This window comes from Belonocnema kinseyi, chromosome 6 (genome assembly GCF_010883055.1).
Source record: "Belonocnema kinseyi isolate 2016_QV_RU_SX_M_011 chromosome 6, B_treatae_v1, whole genome shotgun sequence".
Taxonomy (NCBI): domain Eukaryota; kingdom Metazoa; phylum Arthropoda; class Insecta; order Hymenoptera; family Cynipidae; genus Belonocnema; species Belonocnema kinseyi.
The window spans coordinates 8,039,814-8,066,339 of NC_046662.1; the positions used below are offsets into that span (position 1 = coordinate 8,039,814).

The 26,526-nt window shown below is 24.7% G+C and overlaps 2 protein-coding genes across 2 annotated transcripts in view; one reads left to right on the forward strand and one right to left on the reverse strand.

Moving 5' to 3' along the window:
- Positions 1–913, forward strand: part of LOC117174288 (tRNA methyltransferase 10 homolog A) — a 12,474-nt gene extending 11,561 nt beyond the window's left edge. The window contains exon 5 of the mRNA XM_033363244.1: positions 702–913. Coding sequence (XP_033219135.1) covers positions 702–838 — 137 coding nt within the window. The 3' untranslated portion in view covers positions 839–913. The remainder of the gene's footprint in view (positions 1–701) is intronic.
- A 590-nt stretch (positions 914–1,503) lies between these two features.
- On the reverse strand, positions 1,504–26,526 carry LOC117174287 (reticulophagy regulator 2-like). Its single transcript, XM_033363243.1, has 6 exons — positions 25,757–26,526; positions 20,159–20,281; positions 16,346–16,442; positions 12,263–12,413; positions 12,049–12,177; positions 1,504–2,479 (listed from the first exon to the last, which is right to left on the reverse strand). The coding sequence occupies exons 1-6, from the start codon at positions 25,990–25,992 to the stop codon at positions 2,205–2,207; spliced, it is 1,011 nt and encodes a 336-aa protein (XP_033219134.1). The 5' UTR covers positions 25,993–26,526; the 3' UTR covers positions 1,504–2,204.

Genomic DNA, 26,526 nt, shown 5'->3' on the forward strand with positions numbered 1-26,526 from the left:
AGATTTTTTGTAAAAAAAAAGAGTTTAAACAGGATTTAATAGCGCGAAGTGAAGAATACGATTTTTGCTATTTTTAAAAATGGTGTCCTAAGTCAGCACCTCTTTACCCTGAGTCGGCACAATAATATTTGTTGTAAAAAAAAAGTTTAAAAATAATTTAATAGCGCTAAGTGACGAATACGATTTTTGATATTTTTAAAAATGGTGTTCCAAGTCAACACCTCCTGGCCCTGAGGCGGCACACAATTTTTTTTTTATCCAACTAAAGAAAAGGGGGAAGATTCTGTCAGTTTTATGAGGAAATGGACAAATTTAAACCATTTACAATAATAAAAATCTTCAAATAATAAAAATCTCAAAAAGAAACAAATTAAAATCAAAATGGGATCACTATTTGGTTTCTTGCGTTTGAAATTGCGTCCTATGAATACAAAAAATTAGAATAAGTGAAAAATCAATGAGAAAAACACAGATACTATAAAGACACCTACCAAACTAAAAAAAAAAAGGTGCGGACTCAGGACAACTAAGATTGTTTACACATTTCATGATATTGCGCACAGGAAACAAATCCGAATGAAAAATCGACTTTATCAGGCGAAAGCACAAAGAGTGCCGACTTAGGACGACTCTCCCCTATTGTAGCACCAACTTTATTGGATGTTCTTCGATAAAATTCTCTGTTCACACATTCTTTCTAGTATTCGAAATACTCCTGAGGGTCGCAGAAGGAAAGACTTGGCAAGAAACTTTGCTTCAAGTTTTGCCGGAAAGGAAGAACGCGCAACCTATTCCGGCCGAGGCAAAATTAATTACCGTATGCTCTGACTTAAAATAATATAAAAAGCCTATAAAATATGATATTTCAAATGTAAATTTAGGGGCGTTTTTTAATAAAAGGAAAACAGTGCTGGACAATTTTAAAATCAGATTTATTTTGAACAGAACACAATGCATAATTTTTATTCGCATAAAATATACATCTACATGCGTGTATAATTAATTATGTTGATGTGCTTGACATGTATTTGTACAGGTGAGTAAAGGAAAAATAAAAAAGGCAGACGGCAGTATTTTTTACTACGCTTGTTACCAATCATTGAGTGTTTAAAAAAAAACCGCTCCTCCTTCAACGAATTACTTTATTGCAGAAAAGTACGCACTCGATTGAATGTAGAAAATATTATGATTATGATACTTACTGTACAATAAGAGTCTATTTTGTTCATGTGTATATAAATAAATAATCTCTTTTTATTTATTTAACAATTGAAAATAATTCGAGAGATTGCTAGCACAAATTCATAAATTATATTTTCTTACAAATGTTATTCCTATGTAGCATACCTTGAATTAAAAAAAAAATGTAACACGGTAGATTTATAAATTATGCATTGTGAATAAAATTCAGCATAGATGACATTATAAATGTCTTATTGCTCAAATGTTTCCATTGTAAAATTGACCAAAGTGATTAAAATGATTTTCAAATTGATCAAAGTATTTTAGTAAAATATTTTTTGAATTATGTCATAATCAAAGCTGAAAAAAATATATATGATACTGTATACACTTTGACTTCGGATGGTCAAATTAAACCTGAAGGTATCAAATTTTTTTAATTGATACCTCCCTTAATCCAGCTCTGATCATAATAAATAAAAAATAACAAGTTGCTTCCATTGATGATTATACTGATGTAGAAAATTCTATTTTTTTCTAAGATATGGAGTTATGTGTATAAAAGAATATTATCTCCAACAAAAATAAGTAAAGTCTTCTGCCACATTTCTATGCTACATGTTGAATTCCATGTAAATATTAATAATGATGAAAAAATATTTTTATAGCGTATATAGAATTATTAAATGACTTTGGTTACAGACATTTGTGTAACACCGCAGTAATATGCACTCATATTTGCAAATAAATTACTCGTTATATTCCATACCCGTGTTTAAAAGTTTTAATGTAACATGATCACGCATCATTGTATAAAACTAAGTGTCATTCGAAATATCGGGTAAGTATATTTCGAAATAAGATATAAATATTTTCCATTTCTTTTTTTTTTTTCTTTTTTTTTTTAACAAACTAGATTCCTTTGCTTTATACATTACCGTGAACTTTACGTTTATATGTTGCATGAAATTTCCTGAATCTGATGAACAACCTCTTGCAAAGTTCGACATGCTGAATTCGAATCAAACATCTTTGAAATGTACTATTTCATGGCTATCGATTATTTCAAATTCACTATCGCTATCTTCTCTGCTGTGACTTAAAAAAGATTGCGATTTTAGATCAAGTTCGACTTCTTCTTCTCCAGATGACGAGCCTTTTTCAAAATGGCCGCTCTGAAACTTGATACCGTCAATATCGGTTTCACCGGCACTGAGTTCCAATTCTGATAGTTCTAATCCGTCAGTACTGCCTTCTTCATGAGAAGGCATTTTCAGTCCTACGAGATCGAAAGGATCTAAAAGAAAATGTGTGGTTAATAAAGTTGCAGATTATGACTGCGCTATCTGCTGGAAGTAAATGGAACGAGTTTCTATCCATTTGAATATTTTCTATCAACAATAATTAAATGAAAAAAAAAAGAAATAATGTGCCCATCTCTTTCCGGCGTCTTTTATATCTTCGTTTCAAAATAAAATCACACCTTACTAATTCCATTTCAAATCATGCAATGAGGTCAGCATATGAGGTTATCAGAATATGACTGCGCTATCTGCTGGAAGTAAATAGAACGAGTTTCTATCCATTTGAATATTTTTTAAAATCAATAATTAAATGAAAAAAAAGAAATAATGTGCCCATCTTTATCCGGCGTCTTTTATATCTTCGTTTCAAAACAAAATCACCCCTTACTAATTCCATTTCAAATCATGCGATGAGGTCTGCATATGAGGTTATCAGAATATTTTGGCATGAAAGTATGTTATTCTACACTCAAAATAAAGGAACAAATGTTTCACCGTTTAGATGAAATTTTTGTTTATTAATGGCGAGAAGGTGGCCGCTGGATCGGGAATTTTTCAACATTTTTAGAATACAAATTTTGTCCAACTTTGATTTCAACCGTTTTAAAAATAATTTGTTAAATTATGATTTTTATAAATTATATCATTCAGTTTAGAATGCTTCATTTGAATATCTTTCAATTTAAAAATGTTCCATTTGAAATTTTTAAGTTTTAAAAGCAGGTATTTTTATTTAAAGAATTTTAAAAAGCAGTTTTAAAGGCTTAAAAAATTAGAAGTTTCTAAAATCGAAGATTCTTTTATAAAAAAAAAAAACAGGGTGTCCGCCAGACCGGGGAACTGGGAATTTTACGAATTTTCAGAAGAAAAATCTGTCCAAGTTCGATTTTAACCATTTTTTAAATAATTAAAGTGCAGTTTTGAAAATCTAAACCATTAAAAATTAAAAGCATTGGAAGTTCAATTTTTTGGATAAAAAACAGTTTTATTTTATCAACTGTAAATATAAATAAATTATTTTTAAAATCGATCTGTACTCTAAGTATAGAAATCTGAACAATAATTGATTTGACCTAAAAATTCTAGATCCTTTCAAAATTTGAGAATTTCCAGATTGTAACTGTTTCAATCCGAAAGTCTTGATAAGAATTCAAAAATTAATAAAATAAATAGATGGAAAAATAGCGACTTACTTTTTACATTTTAATATAAGGACTTTTACAATTTTAATGACATTGGATTGATCATTTTTCCTGATGAGAGCAATTGACTCTCGAAACGTCGATAAATTTTAATAATGGAATAAAAGATCTTCTCAACATCATGGTCTTTTACTTGTTCTGAAGTATGTCAGTTTTGTATATCTTACTACATTTATAATTGAAATTAATATATCATTGATTCCGATAATTTTATTTTTAAATAAAAATTTTCATGATTTATCAATAATAATATATTTTTAATTCAAAATTTCAGGTATTCCTTTATATGATTTTTCTATATTAAACTTAATAAATAAATTTATTAATATATTATTTCTCTTAATTTGTTCAGCTATTAAAAAATGTTAACCTGCATTTTACTATTTTCAACTTAAAAATAAATTTATAATAATATAGTCATAATTAAAGGTTTTTTCTAAATTAAAAATATTGTTTCAGTCTAAATTATTTAATTTTTATCCTATTTAATTTGAAATTTCTTAATGTAGAAAAAGAATAAGTATTTCATATTTAGCAATATTTCACTGTTCATTTAAGACGACTAAATTGAAGCCAAATATTTAAAAGAAAACAGTTTGAAACTGAATTATTTTACATAGAAAGTTTTGAATATTTAGATTTTAGAAGAACTTTTAAACTTCTAGCGTTACAATTTTAATTCTTCTATTTAAAAAGTGTTTAATTTATAAGCGAAATTGTTAAATTTTGACGCATAACAAAAATTTGAACATTTATTATTTTTAGAAAAAATTTGAGTAATTTTAAGAGATATTTAGAAGTTTTGAAAAGATTCAAAATTAATTAAAAACTTGAAATTATTTCAAGTAATTTAAAACGAAGTGTGTTAACATTTTGTTCAGATTTTCTAAATATATTTGAAAATTAATCGAAATTTTCCTCCAATTTTTGAAAATCCGGCAAATTACAAAAAAATCCTTAAAATCTTCCATGTTCTTCTTTAATAATTTTTGAAATGTCTTAAAATCTTCTTCAACTTTCTGTTACAATAATTTTTCAAAGTGAAAAATAATTTTCAATTTTCCTAAGAATTTTAAGAAAATTTTTTATTCTTTCGAAGTCTTTCACAATTCTTAAAAAAATTCTACATTTTTTTGTTTGAAATCTGCAAAAATCTACATTTTATTTGAAATTCGGCTGTAAGTTTTTGAAATTATTTCAAGTTGTAAATTTAATTCGAATCTTTTTAAAACTTATAAATAGCTTTTAAAATTACTCTAATACTTTTACAATTAATAAGTATTCTATTGTTATTCATAAATTCAAATTTAATTTTTTTTTTAATTTGCAGGATTTTCTAAAAGTTATAGAAAAAATTCAACTCATCTTGAAATATATTTAAAAGTTCTGACAAAAAATTCAAAAATGATTTTGAATTTGGAAAAATTTTTGAAGGATGCCTAGACCATTTAAAATAAAAATTAAACTTCTAATTTAAGATCTGTTAAGTTAAAAAAATTATTTTTCAATTTTTAATGTGTCTAGCTGATAATTACTTGAAATAATATAATTTTGAAAAATTTGTAAAGTTCATTGCTTCATTCTTTAATTTAGACTATTGAAAATGTTAACGTGGATTTATATTTTTGCAACTTAATCTGAATCTTTGAACTCTATAATTGATCAAAGTTCTAAATTTTGCAGTTTATTTGCATTTCATTTAACATTGTTTAATTGAAAAGTGTTACTACCTTCCATTTGGTACGTGTAAATTTTTTAACATTTGAATACACTATTTTTGAATTTAAAAACTTTTAAACATCAATTTTAAAAGTTTGGAATTCAAGTGTTCCATTTTGAATGCTTTAATTTGTTGTTTATTGTTTATTACATTAAATAAAAGAATGTTTAGAACGGGGTTCGATTTTTTAAATTTCATTGGCCGTGAAAAATGTTTGTCAACCAAGGAAAAACCGGCAAATGACAGGGAATTTTTTTCTTCGATTAAAACGGCTAACCTGTGTGATCTCACGAAGTACTTCGTGGGAGAGCTGTTGAAAATAACCTTCCAATTTCATAAAAACTGTCCAAATATTTTTTTTATTTTTCAAAATGTAGTTTTTTTACCAAATCAGGGTAGCCGTTTTCATCAAAGAAAAAATTTCCGGTATTTCCCGGTTTGCAAAAATTTGACCGGTTCAATGAAGTTTAAAAAATCAAATTCTAAGGCCAAAAAATTTTCCATTTAAAGTAATGCAAACTGAACTGCAAATTAAAACACTCAAAGTGGATCTCTTGAATTTTCAATTATTTAAAATTTAAATTTAAACATTCTACATTTAAAAAATGTTTTATTAACATGCTAAATAATTTACATGTATAAAATGGAAGTTAGGCACTAATTACTTTTCAATTGAAAAATTTGTAATTAAATGCAGACAAACAGCAAAATTTAGAATTTTTCATTTGCATAAATTATAGAGATCAACGATAAAAATTCAGTTCCAAAAATATCAACCCACGTTATAATTTTCACTGTTTAAAATAAAACAAGCAATCAATGAACTGTACAATTTTCAAAATTATATTATATATTTTGAGCAACTTTAACCCAGAAACATTATAATTTTAAAAAATTTTAACTGTACACTACTTAAATTAGAATTTAAATTATTTTCGTTTAAAATAGTTTAAACATCCTTAAAAATCTAGAAGCTTTTTAAGAATTGTAAAAGGCTTTAAAAGAATGAAAACATTTACTCAAAATTCTATGGAAAATCGAAAGTGATTTTTCATGCTGTAAAATTATTTTAAGAGAATATTTTAAAACGTTTTGAAAGATTTTTAAAATAGTTACAAAAAAATGGAACACTTTAAGAAAATATTTTAAAATTTGCAAGATGTCCTAAAAATGACAGGAAAAAATACGATTTATTTAAAAGATATTTATCGAATTTTTCCTACAATTTTTGGAAAATCCTAGAAACTTAAAAAAATGAAAAATCGTTTTTAATTTACCTAGGAACTTGAAGAAAACTTTTTTATTCTTTTGAAGCCTTTCACAATTCTTGAGAAGCTTCTAAATTTTTTGTTTGAAATCTGCAAAAATATCCGAACCTTGTCGATACAATTTTAAATTAAATGCAGTTAAAATGTCAAATTAAAATTTTTTGTAAACTATAGAGTTCAAAGATTCATTTAGAAAAATATAAATCCACGTTATCATTTTCAATGCTTTAAATCTAAATTGAAGGATAACTAGGAACATTAAAAATTGAATGATTAATTTGTTTATAAACTAAACACTTCTTAAATTACAAGTTAAATTATTTAACATAATTTAAAATTATTGGAATTTTGCTTACAATATATTGGTTAAATTCTGCCAAATGAAAAAAAAAAAAAATCTTTAAAATCTTTCACATTATCTTTAAATTAATTTTTCAAAAGAAAAATCCTTTTCAATTTCCATAGGAAAAGTTTTTATTCTTCTGAAGCCTTTCATAATTTACAAAAAAGCGTTTACATTTTTTATTCCAAATCTACCAAAACCTAGATTTGGTTTTAATTGATTGGTTTTAAATTGGGTGCGACATATTCAAAAAGTTAAATACGCTTCTTTCAAGGAATATTGATTTTTTTTCGAAACTGTTATTTTTTAATAGGAAGAAATTGTTTACCAAACGCCGAACTTGGAAAATATGTAGTCCATATTATCGAGAATCCACAAAAAAAAAGTAAAAAAATGTAAAGGTTGCCTTTTAGAGATTATCCATTTTCAAAATTTTCAGAAAGACCGCCGCAATTTTCTTAATTTTGAAAATTTTGATATTTTTTTAGAATCTATCGACAGAGCTCAAAATTTATCATCATATGAAAGAAGAAGCAATAGAATATGTATATTTTGTAAAAAAAAAACTACTTCATTTTGAAAAATATTTTGGCAGTTATATTTTTATGAAATTGTAAGGTTATCTTGAATAGCTGACGATTCCTGAAAAAAAATTTTTTACCAAGAAAGTGTCTTTCTTGGTAGCAAATTTTTGTTTAAAAATTAATCTTTTTTAGATGAAAATTCGACTTTTTGGTTGATAATTCTTAAATTTCGTTAAAAATTTATGTTTTTAGTTGAAACTTTAACTTTTTGGTTGAGAAATCATGAATTTTATTGAAAATTCGCATTTTTTGGTAATATATTAATTTTCTTGTTTAAAAAATCATTTTTTTAATTTAAAAATTCAACTTTAGGATTCAGAATTCTTGAATTTTGTTTAAAAAATCGTCTGTTTGGTAGTAAATTAAACTTTTTGGTTAAAATTGCATCTTTTTTTAGTTGAAATTCGAACTTTTTCGTTGAGAACTCTTGAATTTGATTAAAATTTCGCCTTTTTTCGAAGTAAATTAATTTTGTCGTTTGAAGAAAATTTTTTAAAAATTGAAAATTCAACTTTTTGTTTATATTCTTAAAGGTTGTTAAAAATTCGTTTTTCGGTATTAAATTAATCTTTTTGTTTAAAAATGCACCTTTTTTTTAGTTGAAAATTTTTTTGTTGAGAATTCTTGAATTTTATTGAAACTTCATCTTTTTTGGTAAGAAATTGATCTTTTTGTGTAAAAACTAATATTTTTTAGATGAAAATTCAACTCTGGTTGATAAGTCTTAAATTTGGTTGAAAGTGGTTTTTTTCGGTACAAAATGAATCTTTTTCTTTAAAAATTAATCTTTTTTAGTTGAAACTTCAACTTGTTGGATCAGAATTCTTGAATTTTATTGAAAATACGTTGTGTTTTTTGGTACGAAATTAATTTTTTTGTTTAAAAATTAATCTTTTTTAGATCAAAATTTAAATTTTTGGTTGATAATTCTTAAATTTGGTTAAAATTCGTTTTTTCGGTATAAAATGAATCTTTTTGGTAAAAAATTTAACAACAAAGTTTTAAAGTAGAAATACTATCTTCAAAATGCATTTTATGTTAAAAAATTCATTTTTTTGTTGTTGACAAATTACTTTGGTGATTAGAAATTACTTATTCTACGTTTGTTCGAAAACTGTTCTTTTTAAAGAAAATTTTTGTTAAAATTGTACTATTTCGTTGAAAATTCGTTTTTTTTTGTTGTTGTTGGCAATTAATCTAGTTTAGTTGAAAATTACACCGTTTGGATTTTGTTGCAAATTCGTCTTTTTTGTTATAAAATTAAATTTGAACAAAATTTCATATTTCTGATTTTATAATACAAATGTTTTGTATAGAAAATTTGTCATTTTGTCAGAGTTTGTCATCTTTTTGGTTGAGAACTCTTGAATTTTATTAAAATTTCGTCTTTTTTGTCAGTAAATTAATTTTCTTGTTTAAATATTCATTATTTAAAATTGAAAATCCAACTTTTTGCTTTAGAATTCTTGAATTTTGTTAAAAAATCGTTTTTTGGTAGTAAATTAATCTTTTTGTTTAAAAATTAATTTCTTTAAATTGAAAATCCAAGTTTTTGGTTCAGATCTCTTGAATTTTGTTAAAAATTCATTTTTGATAGTAAATTAATCTTTTTGTTTAAAAATACACATTTTTTCAATTAAAAATTTAACTTTTTGTTGAGGAATCTTGAATTTTATTGAAAATTCACCTTTCTTGGTAGGAAATTAATCTTTTTGTTTGATAATTTTCAAATTTGGTTAAAAATTCGTTTTTTTCGGTAGAAAATAAATCTTTTTGTTTGAAAATTCATCTTTTTGGTAAAAAATGTAACAACAAAGTTTTAAAATTGAAACTCTTTTCTTAAAAATCTCTTTTTTGTTATAAAATTTAATTTGAACAAAATTTCATATTTCTGATTTTATAATACAACTGTTTTGTATAGAAAATTTGTCATTTTGTATGGAAAGTTCAATCATTTAGTAAAAAAATTAAATATTTAGTAGAAAAACTCGTTTTTTTAAGTACATTTTTCTAAAAAATGGTGTAATTATTCAAACAATTATTTATTGTTTATTTTCCAAATGTCTAAAAATTGAGCCAGAGACATCAACTTTATTTTTTAACAGAATGGTATCCTATGCTACTTTTTGTTAAATGATTACAAAATTTTGATAAATTTCTTTTAATGTTTAATAAATTTATATTTGTTTAAACAACCTTCATTTGCTCAAGCAGTTCTTTTTCGATAAATAAAAAAATGTAATAAAGAAGAACACATACAATTATGTTTCTGACTGTATACAGCATAGAAAGAATACATTAACCACTTCTTAGTTGTTTAAATAAATGTACTTTGTTTAAATAATTACTTTTACCAAAATAATTTTTAAATCGTAATTAATTGTATGAGTTCTACTTTATTTCATTTTTTGTTATTTATGGAAAAATAACTGCTTGAGCAAATAAAAATTGTTTAAACAAATAGAAATTTGTTAAAAATTAGAAGAAATGCATCCAAATTAAGTATTTATTCAACAAGAAGTAGCATAGGATACCAATTTTTAAAAAATTGGATTCTTTGGTTCAATTTTGAGAAATTTTGAAAATAAACAATAAATAATTAGATAATGTTTTTAGAAAATTTTATGACTCCAAACAATGGTAAAATATTTCATTTTAATCAGAAATTAGAATTATTTTTTACATATTTTGAGAATAAATAATTGTTTATATAATTTAAATTTGTTTAAACAATTAAAACATGTTTCAAAAGTTTCAAAATGGAAACTTGGGTGGGGGGGGGGGGATCTTGCCATCTAGAGTGAAAAAGAAATTCCAATGCATTTTTGGAACACCCTAGTGTAATACTTTCTATTATACATATTTCCTAGGCATTATATATCATACCCAAAAGAGATGATGCAAAGTGTGTAAAAGTATTTGTTAAGAAGAAATTTTAATCAATTTTTAGATTTCTCTAAAATAAAAGCCCAAATTCAGTTTTTGAAAAAATCCACGTTTGTTTTTCTTTAAAATGTTGACATAATAAAAAATTAACTTGAAATTTTTTTCTTCTATTTTTCATTTGTTTTAATACAAATCAATCTTGATTTTTCAATGTCAGCCCCAGAAGTCTGTTTTATAGGGTCCCAAAAAATCCCATAAGTGAAAATTGGGTTTCGTGAATTTTTGGCGCTTACCATGATTTTGCTGCGGTTTTTAAAAATGCTTTCTTTTGATAATTAGAGGCTTATATAAATTATTTTAAAAATTCATTATTTTTGTTAAGAATGTTCACTTGGAGTAGAATTAGGAAAATTGGAATTTTGAATTTAATCTAAATTAGTTTCAAAAACTTTGTTGACACGTACAGGCATACATTTAGATACAAGACCTTTTTTTTACAAATATGAAAGTCTTAAAAAAATGGCACTTCTATTTTTGAAAAAATTAACTTTTTTATTAAGTAATAAATGGTGAAAATCATATTTAAAAAATCGCCTGTCACAGATAAAGTTTCGAACCAATAAATGTTTTTTATGCGTAAAAAAAAGGTTCAGTGTGAATCAAAATATCATTCCAGTACGCCATGTTTGTATAAATAGCGAGTAAACCTTTGTTGAATTCTATAAGTGTTCACCAATTTATCTAGACTTTCGTTAAATAAATAATTATATTCAAATTCAAGATTATATACTTTACCTATCTCGTGCCGGGCATTATATATAATGCCTAGACAATGCATATAATAAGTATTCAATTAAATACTTTGTCTAAAATGCCTAGGCATGATATATAATGTCTAGGGACTATATATAATACCTAGGCATTATGTATCAAACCTAGGCATTATATATTATTATGCCTAGGCATTATATATCATGCCTAGGGATTATATATAATACCTGGATTATATACTTTGCCTGTGACATATAAAAAACGAGACATTCGCAAAAACGACGGATGAACTCGTGGATAGAAAAAGATAGACAGTGTCGGAAAAAAGAGATAGAATCACGCATGGATAAAAAAAGATGGAATTTGAAGGATTATTTGTTTTCTAAAAGGAGAAAAAATCTTGCATAAGACGCCCAGCCGAGGACTGAATAGTGTCAAGATTCCTACCAACTAAACCAGAGATAGAAAATCTTTTTCTATCAAAAAATATCTTTTTTAATCTCTCTACTTCCAGCAGATTAACTTTTTACCTGAAAAGTCAGATATTTAACTTGGTGATGAATAAGTAAATTCGTTACTATCACAATTTGCACAATTAATAGTTGATACCAGTGATAATAGAATTTACTACAGTGAAACCCGGAGTTAGTGCCGTTTTTTTTTGTCTAGCGGTGGACCTATATCAGGGGACTCGGAACTACTTTATCTCTCAATTCATGGAAGAACTAACTTCGGGGGGCACTATCTCCGGGTTTCACTATATTTGGTTTTAAACTAACCCCCATTACCATTTTTCATTTCTGACACTACAGGAGGTGGAGTTGGAGAATGATCTCCAGATTCTCCAGCAAGCTTTAAAACCTCGAGATTGTCCTCTGTCACCACAGGTAAAAACTCCTCTATCTCACTGTCCCATTCTGTCACAACAATGAATCTTATTGTAATATTTCTTATATGAACAATATTTTAATCAGTTTAAATAAATTAATATTATCGGTTTACCTTTATTTGACAGTGCTCTGGAAGGTACTTGTAATATAAGTGCGGGCCCAATCAAAATACTCATGCATATCGTGTATGCAAGTAATACGCCATTTATAGTTCGTCCTATCAGCCATATGCCCAAAGAAAGGGTACACACCGCAGTACAGAACTATTAAACAATATAAAAATACCAAAATTAATATTCCCTATAATCAGACTCTTCGCAGTTATTATTATTTTTTTTTAAATTCTAACCATGGGAATAAGAGTTTTGTAATAAATATCTCTAAGATTATTTTAAAGATTGCTTTACAAAGAAAAATTAATTTTCAATATATAATCCTTCTTATTCATAAATATGTATTTTCTTACTTATTTGCGAAAATTCCAGACCGGTTTTTTCTCATTACGTAAGATTTTTATAACTTTTCTCCAAAGTCAGGAGTTTTCTGAAGCAAAAATTTTTTCTTCCGTTTTCCCGTTGTTTAAATAAATATAACTTATTTAAACAATGATTTTTAAACAATTTTTAAAAATATAAGCGTAGTTTTTAAATGAAATGCAATAGTTGGTCATTCTTTGGAATAGCAGTTTTTTGTATAAACATTATGTAATTATTTAAACAATTATTCTTAATTTTCAAAATTTCTGAAAATCGAGCCGGATATGTCTACTTTATTTAAATTGGTATCCTATGCTATTTATAGTTGAATGATTACCTAATGTTAATACTTCTCGTCTAATTTTTAACCAATTTCTATTTGTTAGAACAATTTTCATTTGCTCAATCAGTTTTATTTCGAATACTTTAGAAAAATAATATAAAATAGAAACATAAACTATAAAAAAACAAATTATGCAACAAAATTGCACAAGGAAGTTTGAAAAGGAATATGTTACTCAAAACTTCCTTGTGCAATTTTGTTGTATAATTTGGTTTCTTAAAGTTTATGTTGGTTTATAAAATGTACTTTCAAATATTAAACAGAGACATTAAGCCATAGACGCTGGATCGTTCTCTAGCTTTCGTTTACTTTCACCGTTTTCAAAAAATAGATTCTTGGTCAAGCAAAAAAATAAAATAGAACAAATAAAAATAAATAACGAATTTCTATTTGTTTAAACAAATTAAACTTACTTTAACAAATATTTCGTTTCAAAAAACATAAAAAATAAACTTATTTACTGAATTAAATTTCCATTTGTTTCAACAATTTTTATTTGCTCAAGGAGTTTTCTTTCGAAAATTCTATAAAAATAATATAAAATAGAAAGCTTAATATTTTTTTCTTTTGACTTTATAGCGTATAGAAAAAATATATTAACCATTTTTTCACTGCTTAAACAAATTAAACTTAATTAAACAATTTTTTTTCTCCAAAAAAATGTAAAAAATAATCGTATTTTCTGAATGTAATGTAATAATTCGTAATTTTTTTGAGTAGTATTTTTCTTTTTTGAAACATTATTGTTTATTTTCAAAATTTTTGTAAATCGAAGACGAGATGTCCACTTATTTCTCAAATTGGTATACTATGATACTTATTGTTGAATAATTACGTAATTTTGATACTTTTCATTTGATGCTTCACAAATTTCTATTTTTTTTTAACAATTTTGATTTGCTCAAGTAGAATTATTTTATTATTTTTTAGATTGTATAGTGCATAGAAAGAATATATTAACAATTTTTTATTGTTTAAAGAAATTAAATTTAGTTAAACATTATTTCTTTTAAAAAAAATGTAAAAAAAATCGCATTTTTTTAATGAAATGCAATAGTTGGTCATTTTTTGGAGTAGTGATTTTTTTAAACATTTGAATATTTAAACATTATTGTTTCTTTTTTTCAAAATTTCTGTAAAACGCGCCAGAGATGTCACATTTTTCTCAACTTTTCTTCCAATGTTTAACAAATTATTATTTGTTTAAACAATTTTTATTTGCTCAAGCAGTTTCCTTTCGAAAACTTCAGAAAAATAATATAAAATAGAATGCATAAGCTATTATTTTTTTGACTATATAGTGTATACAAAAAATATATCAAGAATTTTTTTATTATTTAAACCAACTATTACGTTTCATTCAGAAAATACGATTATTTTTTACATTTTTTGGGAGAAATAATTGTTTAAGTACGATGAATTTATTTGATCAATTAAAAATTGTTTTAAAAGTCATGGGGGATATTCAAATTATCCAGTAGTAATTATTTTTATTAAGAAAAATGGTAGGAAATGCTAAAAATTAACAATAATACGTAAAAATATAGTTTTTTCAATTTCGGGTTAAAAATGAAAGTTTTTGGTATAGTTTTATTTCATTGACACTTCTCTTCAATCCCTAAAAAATTAGGCAAATTTTTAATTAAAGAAAAAAAAATTTGCAATGCATTTTTGGAACACATAAATGTTGAAAATCGTTTAAAAATTTAATCTCCAAATATTTTACATGTTTATTCTTTTTTTCATTATAATTGTTAATTGGCGATCACTGGGGCCATAATTTTTTAACAAAAACGAAACGAATATACTGGGAAACCCATTTCGGTCCCTACCATTTAAGTTTTTCCGAGAATTAATTTTTTTCATTTTTAAACAATGAGATAAACTTTCAAACAAAGAAATCATTTTCTACTAAAAAGTCGATTTTCCACCAATAAAGTCAGTTTTTTATACAAAATACGTGAATTTTCAACGAAATTAATTAATTTTCAATGAAAAAATAACAATTCACATCCAAATTCTTAAATTTTTAACTAGAAAAGTTTAATTTTAAACTAAAATGATGAATCTTCAAATGGAATAGTTGAATTTTATACCATAAAGATAAAATTTCAACAATAAAGATTAACTTTCTACAAAAAAGGCCAATTTTTCAAAAAGTACATACATTTTTAAAGAACTAGTTTCATTTCTAAATAAAAAATATCAATTTTTGACAAAATAGTTGAATTTTCTATCAGAAAATATAAAATTTAAAGCAAAAATTAAATAATTCAATTTTCCTTTAGAAATTTAATTCTTATCAAAAAATCGGATTTTCAGAAAAATAATTAAATTTTCGGTAAAGAAATTCCTTTCTATTTAATATAGAACATTAATTTTCAACAAAAGAGTTTATTTTTCAAACAAGTGAATTTATTTCTAACCTAAAAGATGAATTTTCATCAAAAACAGAAAAAATTTTAAACAAGGCGATTAACTTTCATAGAAAAAAATCATTTCCTACAAAAAAAGTCGATTTTGTACGAAAAAGTCGATTTTTTATAAAATACGTGAATTTTTAACGAAATACATTAATTTTCAATTTAAAAAGATACATTTAAATCCAAATTGTTACATTTGGAACTATAAAAGGTAAATTTTCCACAAATTGCATGAATTTTGACAAAAAAAATAGTTTGATTTCTAAATAATAAATATCAGTTTTTAACCAAATAGTTGAATTTTCACCCAAAAAAGATAAAAATTTCCACAAAAAATAAAATAGTTTAATTTTCCGTTAAAAATCTAATTCTTAACTAATAAAAAAATCGGATTATCAGAAAAATAGTTCAATTTTATACTTGAATAGTTTAATTTTTGATAAAAATTGATGTTCAATAGAGTACTTACATTTTTAAAAAGAGATTAATTTTAAATTAAAATGATGAATCTTCCAACAAAAAAATTAATTTTTAACAAAAGAGTTTACCTTTTAACCGTAAGTCGTTAAATTTTCAAGAAAAAATTTCCTCTTCAAAATACTACATCTTCTCTAAAAAATACTTGAAGTATTTTCTTTTTCTAAAATTTGAAAAAAGGAACTTTTAATTTGTGACGAATTTTTGTCTTGAAAAAGGGATTTCTCCAACTCCTTTCTTCTAAATTCCAGTTTAAATTCTTTTAAAAAATTCCCTCTCCATGTCAAAAAATGCCCTGCAACTCTAGATAAAGTCAAAATAACTTTTTTAAATTGAACAAAGTTATTAAAATAATGAAAACTTAAAGTTTGCTACGATCAGAAGGTTGTGTTCGCTTTAAGTCAGAGCCGGACTTAAATGGGATTCTCACTGTAATTACCTTTACTATAGAGAAATAAGAAAAACTAAAGTATTACCACTCCTGGCTGATCTTTTCGCAGTTGTTTCAGGTTCTTCCAAGTTGATTTAGCTTTTGCTACTATTTTGTCAATTTGTTCAGCCTTCGTTTGAGATCTAAAAAAATAACCACCGATTAACTCTATCGATATAAAATGTATTTCAAGTTTAGACATCTGTTGCACTTGGCAGAGCCCAACGCATGAGTTATATTCAACAGATTATTTTCTACAAACTATGAGTGTATATCATTGTATAATATTAAAGCAAATTGTCCGTCCGACCAGAGCTTTAGAAATTTCGTAAATATATACGCACAAGTTATTTAAGTCCACAATATGTGCGAGGATGAATGAAAACGAATTTAATTTAACTATGCAGGAACGTTATTTGCGCAACAACAACAAAAAACTCTGCTCATTTTTATATCAAAATTTTATTTTTAATGTTCAAGAGTAAGAAAAATTAAAGATTTATATTGTCATATTTTATTGATGTCAAGACAGAATCATACAATAGTTTTTCAATTTATATTTGTTATGAGCACACGTAACTTTATTGTCAACAGGTTGAAAATTTATTTCTTTAGATGCTAATTAGTTTTTTTTTATTGAAAATTCATCTATTTTGTTAGAAAATTTGTCTTTTTTTTTTATAGAAAACCCACATTTTGGGTTGAAAATTCAACTCTTGGTTGAAGGTTGATTTTTTTAAAAAGATTTATCGTTCTAGTTAAAAATGCTTTTTTTGGTAACAAATATAACTATTTTCTTAAAAATTCGATTTTTTTGGTTAAACATTTATTTCTTTACACAAAAATTATAATTTTTTATCGAAAATTTATCTCTTTTAATAGACATTTCATCTTTTTGATTAGAAATTCATCTGTTTTGTTGCAAATTTATATATTTCGTTGAAAATTTATCTATTTTGTTTAAAATTGTACTTTTTTCGGTCGAAAATCAATCCTTTGGATTGAAAATTCAACTTTTTGGTTAAAAGTAGATTTTTTAATTTATCGTTCTAGTTAAAAATGCATTTCTTTGGTAACGAATATAACTACTTTGTTGAAAATTCATTTTATTTTGTCAAAAATTTTGTATTGAAAATTAATTTTATTACCTGAAAATTTAAGTATTCTATTTTTGTCGAAAATTTACTTTTTTGGTGGACATTTGATTTTCTTGATTGAAAATTTATCTATTTCGTTGGATATGCATCTTTTTTGTTGAAAATTGTTATTTTTTTGGTAGAAAATCCATCTTTTGGGTTGAAAATTCAAATGTTTCTGTGGTTAAAAATATAAGTATTTTTTTGAAAATTCGATTCTTTTTATTTACTCGTAAAACGACTTTTTTTACTGAATGTGTAGCTATTCAATTTTTGCTAGAAAATCGATCTTTTTGATTAAAAATTTATTTCTTTACTCAAAATTTTTTTTTATTATTGTAAATTAATTCTATTAGCTGAAAATTGTATTCTCTTTTTTGTCGAAAAGTTATCTTTTTTTTGTAGACATTTAATCTTCTTGATTGAAAATTCATCCATTTTGTTTAAAATTGGTCTTTTTTGATAGAAAATGTATCTTTTGCGTTGAAAATTCAACTGTTTGGTGAAAAGTTCATTTTTTGGTTGAAGTTTTATCCTTCTAGTTAAAAATGCATTTCTTTTGTTACAAATATAACTATTTTGTTGAAAATTCAATTTTTTGTTTGTTCAAAAGGATTTTTTGACTGAAAGTGTAACTATTCCATTTTCGCGAGAAAATTGATCCTTTTGGTTGAAAATTTATTTCTTTACTTGAAAATTATTATTTTCTTTTTATATTAAAAATTTATTTTCTTCGCTGAAAATGTAAGTATTCTCGTTTTTGTCGAAAATGTATCTTTTTTATACAAATTTGAACTTCTTGGTTAAAAAGTCATCTGCTTGATTGAAAATTTATCTATTTCGTTGAACATTTATCTATTTTCTTGAAAATTTGTATTTTTTTGTAGAAAATTAATCTTCTTGGTTGAAAATTTAGCTATTTGGTTCAAAATTTCGTATTTTTTAGTAGAAACTTATTTTTTTTTTTTTTTAATATGCGTCTATTTTGGTAGAAAAGTAATTTTCTTGGTGAAAAATTCGTCTATTTTGGTAAAAAAATTAATTTACTCGATAGAAAATTTAATTATTTGATTGAAAATTCGTACTTCTTGGTAGAAAATTTAACTCTTTGGGTGAAAGTTCACTTTTTGGTTGAGATTCATCCTTCTAGTCAATAATGCATTTCTTTCGTTACAAATATAACTTTTATGATGAGAAATCGAATTTTTTTATTTAAAAGGATTTTTTGATTGAAAGTACAGATATTCCAGTTTTGGTAGAAAAATGATCTTTTTTAGTTAAAAATTCACTTATTTTGTTGAAAACTCGTATTTTTTGGGTTGTAAATTCAAATTATTTTTAAAATTCCTCTTTTGTCTTGAAAATTCAACATTTTTTATGATTTTTTTTTTCATATATTGTCCGAAAAATCGCTCTTGGTTGAAAATGTCTTTATTTTGTTGAAACTCTATCTTTTGTGGTAAAATACTAATCTTCTTGATGACTAATTCAACTTTTTGGTTAAAAATTCATTTCTTTGGTTAAAAATTGAACTATTAGTTTGAAAATTCCTTTAGAAATTCAAAATTTGTTTGAAAATTCGTGTATTTTTTTATAAAACAACCTTATTGGTTCAATATTAATTTCTTTAAATAAAAATTAGTTTTTTAAATTAAAAATTAATACTGGAAATTTAACTTTTACATTTTTGGTTGAAAATGTATCATTTTTGGTAGACATTTAGCTTGCCTGGTTGGAAAATTATCTGCTTATTGCAAATTTATTTATTTGGATGATAATTTATCTTTTTCTGGTAGAAAGTTCATCTTTTGAGTTGAAAATTTAACTTTTGGTTTGAAAATTCAACTATCGCGTTAAAAATTAATTTCCTTACTTAAAAATTAAACTATTTTGTTGAAAATTCGCTTTTTTCAATTAATTTTTTACTGAAAATGCGTCTGTTCTATTTTTATTAGAAGTTTTTTGTCAAAAATTCGTATTGTTTCATTAAATTCAACTGAATTCGTATTTTTTGGTTTAACTCAACTGTTTTTTATAGAAAATTAAAATATTTATTTTTTGAAAATATCAACTATTATATTTTTTGTTGAGAATTAATTTTTTCTTGGTTAAAAATTAATTATTTTAACTGAATATGTAATTCTTCTATTTCTTGTTACATATTTATATTTTTAAGTATGATTTGGTTTGCAAAAATAATTATTTCAATTGATACTTGACAAATATATTACTTTTGTTCATCTCTATTTTGTCTGGCCTTGGCTAAATAATAAAATTTTACATTAGTAAATATGAAATTATTGTCAGTTTCATTATTTAAAAAAATTTCATAATTATTTGGAAATAGTAGATATAAAAATGAAAATTAACATAAATATTATAATAATTATCAGTCATTAGTCGCGATATCCATAAATAATAAGCTTTACAAGCATTGGAAAGTTTTTATCATTATTTTTTTATGTCTAAATAGCTTTGTGTAAAATATTTCAATTTGCTGTATTGAATTATTTCATATAATTATTTAAATGTATATCCTGCTATTTCAATAATAAATTGAATAGGTTATGGGCCAGTATTTGAGTCAAAAAATATAATTTAATCAAATTAAGCGCTGTTAGATTATCACGCAAAGACTTTTAACCTGAATGTTTTTGTATGTACAAATGTTTCATCTTCATACGTTCTTGGATCAAATATAATAAATTAAATATATATCTTACACTTTTGAAATTGGTCCTTTCTCCTTTTGAGCCTGATTTTCGACGGTACTGTAACCAATGACAATGACAAGCGCAGCACTGCTGGCTGCTGCAAAGCCACGGATTTCCAGAACCACAATACCCCTAAAAAAATGTTAACGAAAAATTAGCAGGAAAATTATTCAAACATCAAAGTAAAAAAATTTGTAAAAGTTTTACTTTTTTGGTTCAAAGTAACATAAAGACCACAGAAACTAAAAGAATTGGGGGAAACAAATTTCCAAAAAAAAGCTGATAAAATTTTCAATGATTTTACGGTTTTAAAAGTTATGAGTTCCAATAAATTTGGATGTAAACAATATTATTACGAAGAAAATTTGTCTTGAGATTATTCTTCTTAATATTAATAAACCATTTTAATAAACAATTTCAGTATCCTGGCATTTGTCGACCAAAAAAATGTTTTTTGCTATGTCAGTTTTTCAAATTAAAAACGTCATTATAATTTCATAAAAATGTATAATTTGCTGATAATTTTATGTCTTTAAAAAAAAATGTAATAAATAAATGCATTGTTCAGCTATTTGTCGAAGGAAAAATTAGTTTTTTTTTTCAATGTCAGTCCTTTTAATCAGGAAGCCAATGATAATTTCATTAATACTCATACTCAGTTGATAAATTGTTTGTTTTCTTTAAACAAAATTCAAATTCGGGCATCTGTCAACGGAAAAATTATTTTTTTTATATATGTCAGTCCTTTTAATTAAGAAATTCATGATAATTTCAGAAACATTCATAATTAGATGATAAATTTGATGATTTTTTAAACTATCGAAAAAAAATAGTTTGTTTTTTCAATAAAAATCCTTTTAGTTGTAGTTTCTTATTACTTATTATTAGCATCAGAATCTAGTAGAATTAACTTTTTCTTTCACTTTTTTCTAGGCATATTTTAATTAAATTTATTTTTAAAAAAACATAAAGTTAAATCACAAATTATGAATGTTGCTGAAATTATCGTAAAGTTCCCAATTAAAAGGACTGACATTAAAAAGAAAGAGTTTTTCCCTCGACAAATACCATCTGAATGATGCATTGGTTTAGCATTTTTTTTTTGTTTATCAACTAGAAATGAGTCTTAATTAAATTATCATCGACTTCCGAATTGAAAGGAATTAAATTGAAAGAAAAAAAAAATTTTTTTCGCCAACAAAAGCCAGATAAATGTATTTTTTGGTAAATTAATTCAAAGAAAATGAACCATTTATCAACTAATTTAGAGTGTTAATTAAATAATCATCGGCTTTCGAATTAAAAGGACTGACCTTAAAAAAAAGAGTTCGCCGTCGACGAATACCACTTGAATAATGCATTTGTTTAGTAAATCTATTTTTAAAAAAATGAACAATGTATCAACTGGATATAAATTTTAATTAAATTATCATCGAGTTCCTAAGTAGAAGCACTGACATTGAAAAAAACTCATTTTTCCTTTGAAAAATGCCTGAACAATGCATTTGTTTATTAATTTTTTTTTTAATTATAAAACTTATCAAAAAATTATGAATTTTGCTGAAATTAACATGAGGTTTCTAATTTTTTAAAACTGACATAGAGAGAAACGAATTTTCTGACGACAAATGCCTGAATAATGCATTTGTTTATTAAATTTGTATATAATATTAACAAGCAAAATCGTAAGAGAAATTTTCTTCTTTATAATATTGTTTTCATCTAAATATCTTGCAATATAACTTAAAAAACGTAAAATTATTGAAAATTATAGAAAACACACTCAACAATTAATGTATAAAAAAGCGTTTTGTTTATTGCGTCATAGTCAGATAGCTTTATCTAATCAAAATCTATAAAACGTAGGAGATTACAACCATTTTTTTATTATTAACAAGGACCGGAAACGTCAAATAGATCAAATTTCCATGCTTTTTCGTCATATTTGCGTATAAATTAAAAAAAATTGAAAAAATAAATAAAATATCAGACTCGATAACTTTCTTTGAAATTTTATAAACTTTTTGTAAATTTTGTTAGGTTTTAATCGGCCATTATTTGTGGGCTGTATATTCTAAATTTGAATCAGTCAAAACTGATTGATTTGAAGTCAATTTTGACTGATTCAAATAATGCTGATTCGACGGTGACAAATCAGTGAAAGGCAATCCCTAATGAAATCATGTTAAATAATCCAATTTGTTGAATTTTCTCTAAAATGGTCAAGTTTGATTCAAGAAGATTAATTGTCGTCCAAAAAGTTGAATTTTAAACAAAAAATAAAATAATTTTCAATGAAACAGATGAATTTTCAACTAAATTAATAAATCATTAACAAAAATAATAAATTTAAAAAAAAGTAGTTCAGCTTTCACCCAAGTGGGTTTATTTTTTGTAAAAAATACAGTTTCCGACAAGAACATTCATTTGCTACCAAAAAAAGACGAATTTACAACTTAAAAAAAGATTAATATTGAACATAAAAGTTGAATTTGCATCTAAAAAAATCAATTTAAAATTAAAAAAGGAATAATTATATTTTCAATTAACAAAACTAGTTTTCAACCATAAAAAAACGAATACAATACTTTTCAATTCGATTTTCAACCTACTAGATGAATTGTCCTCTAAAAAATAGATTTACTACCAAAAAAGGCGAATTTTCAATAAAATAAACAAAGTTTCAAACAAACAGTTAAATTTTAATCTAAAAAAGATCGATTTTCAATAAAAAAATGGGATAGTTCAACTTTATATTGATAAAATTAATTTTTTTTTAAAACGAATTCTGAATAATTTAGTTAAATTTTTAACTAAAATGATGAATTTTAAAAAAGTGATACGAATTTTCAAACAAAAAGTTAAATTCTCTATTAAAAAAGACTATTTTTCAACCAAGAAAATGAGTTTCAAACTTAAATGATGAATCATTAACCAAAATAATAAATTTTTATTAAAGGAGTTGAACTTTCTACCTGTGCCCTAGTTAAATTTAAAAAAATTTAAAAATTTTCGCCAAAATGATTAATTTTCGACTAAAACCGGCATAGTTGAATTTTCAATTAAAGAAATTAACATTCAACCATAAAAAAACGAATTAATTTTTTTAAATAAAAATTTCAACCAGAGATTAATTTCCAAGTAAAATCATGAATTTTTTAACAGAATAAATTAATTTTCAGTAATGTAGTCAAACCAAGTATTAAAATTTGCAATAAAATAAGATGATTTCTCAAGCAAAAATATTTTAATTTGAAATAAAACACCGTTGACTTTAACTAAATAGATGAATTTTCAATTAAAACAAAATTATTTAATAACAATAAAGAAGAATTTTCAACAAAATACATAAAGTTTCGAACAAATAGTTGAATTTTACCTGAAAAAAGATAGATTTTCAACAAAAAAATGGGATAATTAAATTTTCAATTAACAAAATTAATGTTCAACGAAAAAAAAACGAATTTTGAATAATATAGTGCAATTTTAAACTGAACAGATGAATTTTCAACTGAAGTATTAAATCATTAATAAAAATAATAAATTTTATTTCAAGTTTAACTTTCAACCAAGTAGTTCTATTTTTTGTAAAAAAATTAAGTTTCCGCCAAAAAGATTAATTTTCTACCAAAAAAGGTGAATTTTCAAAAAATTACATCAATTTTCAACCAAAAATATTCATTTTTAACCAAGAAAATGAATATCTTACTTAAACAGTGAATCGTTAACCAAAACAATGAATAAAAAGAAAAAACTAAAAAAAAAAACGAATTTTCAACATAACAAAAATATTAATCTGGAAAAAAATAGTTGATTTTGCAATTTAAAAACTTCAATTTTCAACCAAAAAAGAAATAGTAAAATTTGCAATTAACAAAATTAATTTTCAGGCATAAAAAACAAATTTTTTTTTTTAATCACATTTTTAACCGGAGATTAATTTTCAAGTAAAATTATGAATCTTCAACCAGAAAAAATGAATTTGTAACAATGTACTTGAAAGTGCTAAAACTTTCAATAAAATAAGATGAATTCTCAACCAAAAATATTTTTATTTGAAATAAATAACAGTTGAATAGTTAAATTTAATCAAATAGATGGATTTTCAGTGAAAAAAATTTATTTGCTACCAATAAAGACGAATTTTCAACAAAGTACTTAAAGTTTCAAACAAATAGTTGAATTTTTATCTGGAAAAGATCGATTTTCAACCCAAAATTAGATAATTCAATTTGCAATTGACAAAATTAATTTTCAATTTAAAAAAAAAACAAATTTTGAATAATATAGTTCAATTTTAAACTAAACAGATGAATTTTCAACTATAATAATAAATCATTAATAAAAAGAATGAATTAAAAAAAAAGTAGTTCAACTTTCAACCAAGTATTTTTAATATTTGTTAAAAATGCAGTTTCCTCCAAGAAGATTAATTTTCTACGAATAAAGATGAATTTAACAAAAACTACATTAATTTTCAACCAAAAATATTAATTTTTAACCAAATTGGACCTGCCCTAGTTGATTTAAAAAAATAATTATTTCTCGCTAAAAAGATTAATTTTCAGACACAAAAAACGAATTAATTATTTTTTTAAATTAAATTTTCAACCAAACAGATTAATTTTCAAGTAAAATCATGAATCTTTAAACAGAAAATTATGAATTTTTAAAAATGTACTTCAACTAATTGCAAAAATTGCAATAAAATAAGATAAATTCTCAACCGGAAATACCAAAAAACTAAACACATGGAGTTTCAAACAACTAGTTGAATATTTAGGTTAAATTATAGAATAGCTGGTACCCCCTTTATTTCCTGGAATTTTTTTTCCAAAATTAAAAGAATGCATTTAAATTATTGTTAATTGTATTATTATAACGTGTCAAATATGGGTCTACCAAAAATTTGGATTTGTCGTATTCAACTTACCGTTTTAAGTCCTTTTACAATTCACGGCAAGGTAAAAAGTTATAAGTAAGTGTAATTTGAACTTTTATTTACATATCTTGACATATTTTGCTGTTTGTTTTGTTTATATAAGCCATTTTACTTACAAAAAAAGAAAGAGTTGCTAAAGTTGTTAAAGAAAGAGTCGTTTCAAATTCTAAAGCACCTAGACCCCTTTTCCAACAAAAATAGCAATAATTTTAATGCTTTTTTTTAAACAAATCGATTCAAATTTACTTCAATTTCATGTTCCAATACTTCGATTTTGGAAAAAGATATTTTTTTCAACAAAAAATGGGATAGTTCAATTTTTAAGTAACAAAATTAACTTTTAAATAACGGATTGAATCAGTCAAATTTTGACTGATTTAAGTTTAGTGTACGTTATTTTGACCCGAAACAAGTAATTTTTTCCCACTGACATGAAAATTACGTATGAATACAAAATATATTTTGGTAGTTCATCAATATTTTGAAAACAAGTGTATACATATACTTGACTTTTACTGTATGCTGTATACCAGATGTTGGCATATGCAAAGATAAACTCATGGCTGATTGTGAGTGTAAATAAGCGCGGCGATGTCGCAACAAATGTATTTGCAGTAGTGTTGAAACAGAATAATTTGTGAATCTATTTTACGACAGCTACTTACCAAAACAAAATGTTAAAAACAATCACTACGGAAATACTATTGACCGAATTCTCCCAGAGTAGGATGCTTTCAAGAATTCCGAAAATCCGTTTAATGGATTCAGTACTGTCCTTGCATTTTTGACAATGCTCGTCCGATATTACTGTCGCATGATCGCAATCTTTGCAACTTGGCGAATGTCGATCACTTCGCATCCAGCGAAAGTAATACCCAATTCTCGATGACAGCCTCTCCATGATATTCCAGGGTCTTTTCTACTTCCACTGCAGCGACCTAAACCTCGTTTTTCCTTGGCATAATGCACTTATTCCGAAAACGCACGAGGAATTATTTTTAGCGCGTGACAACGCGAGATTTTCAAACCACGACTCGATGTACGAATTGCTTAGTTCTCAGTATAACGAACTGGAAAACAACTCGCTTTATTCTGCTACTTATTAGTGTGCTCTACCATCTATAACTGTGTTTATCACCTTACCACCCACTACCACTTCAATATTTTGATACACTTCACTATAAAATGCCGCGTGCTATACAATTTATTGCATGCGACGATATTAAAAATCAGATACTTTTTTCGCTATTGTTCTGGTTTACTTTCTGCGTTATCACACGTTTTAATTCTGGCTGGTCCAGTACCAGTGTACGTAAAATCGAGTGTTCTTCTCAACTATCTACAAAATAGCAAAATAGCACAGCAGAAAAGTAAACCAAAGTAAACTGCGTAGCTTACTACGACTTGGGTCTTGCACGAAACTCCCTGCTTCAGC

Bases quoted from the DNA above. Each gene is read 5' to 3' on its own strand.
- LOC117174287 (XM_033363243.1), bottom strand. From the start codon at position 25,992: ATGGAGAGGCTGTCATCGAGAATTGGGTATTACTTTCGCTGGATGCGA. The intron at 20,282-25,756 runs GTAAGTAGCTGT...ACATTTTTTTAG, and splicing joins GTTTTTAACATTTTGTTTTG to GGGTATTGTGGTTCTGGAAA. The intron at 12,178-12,262 runs GTAAACCGATAA...TTGTTGTGACAG, and splicing joins CAGAGCACTGTCAAATAAAG to AATGGGACAGTGAGATAGAG.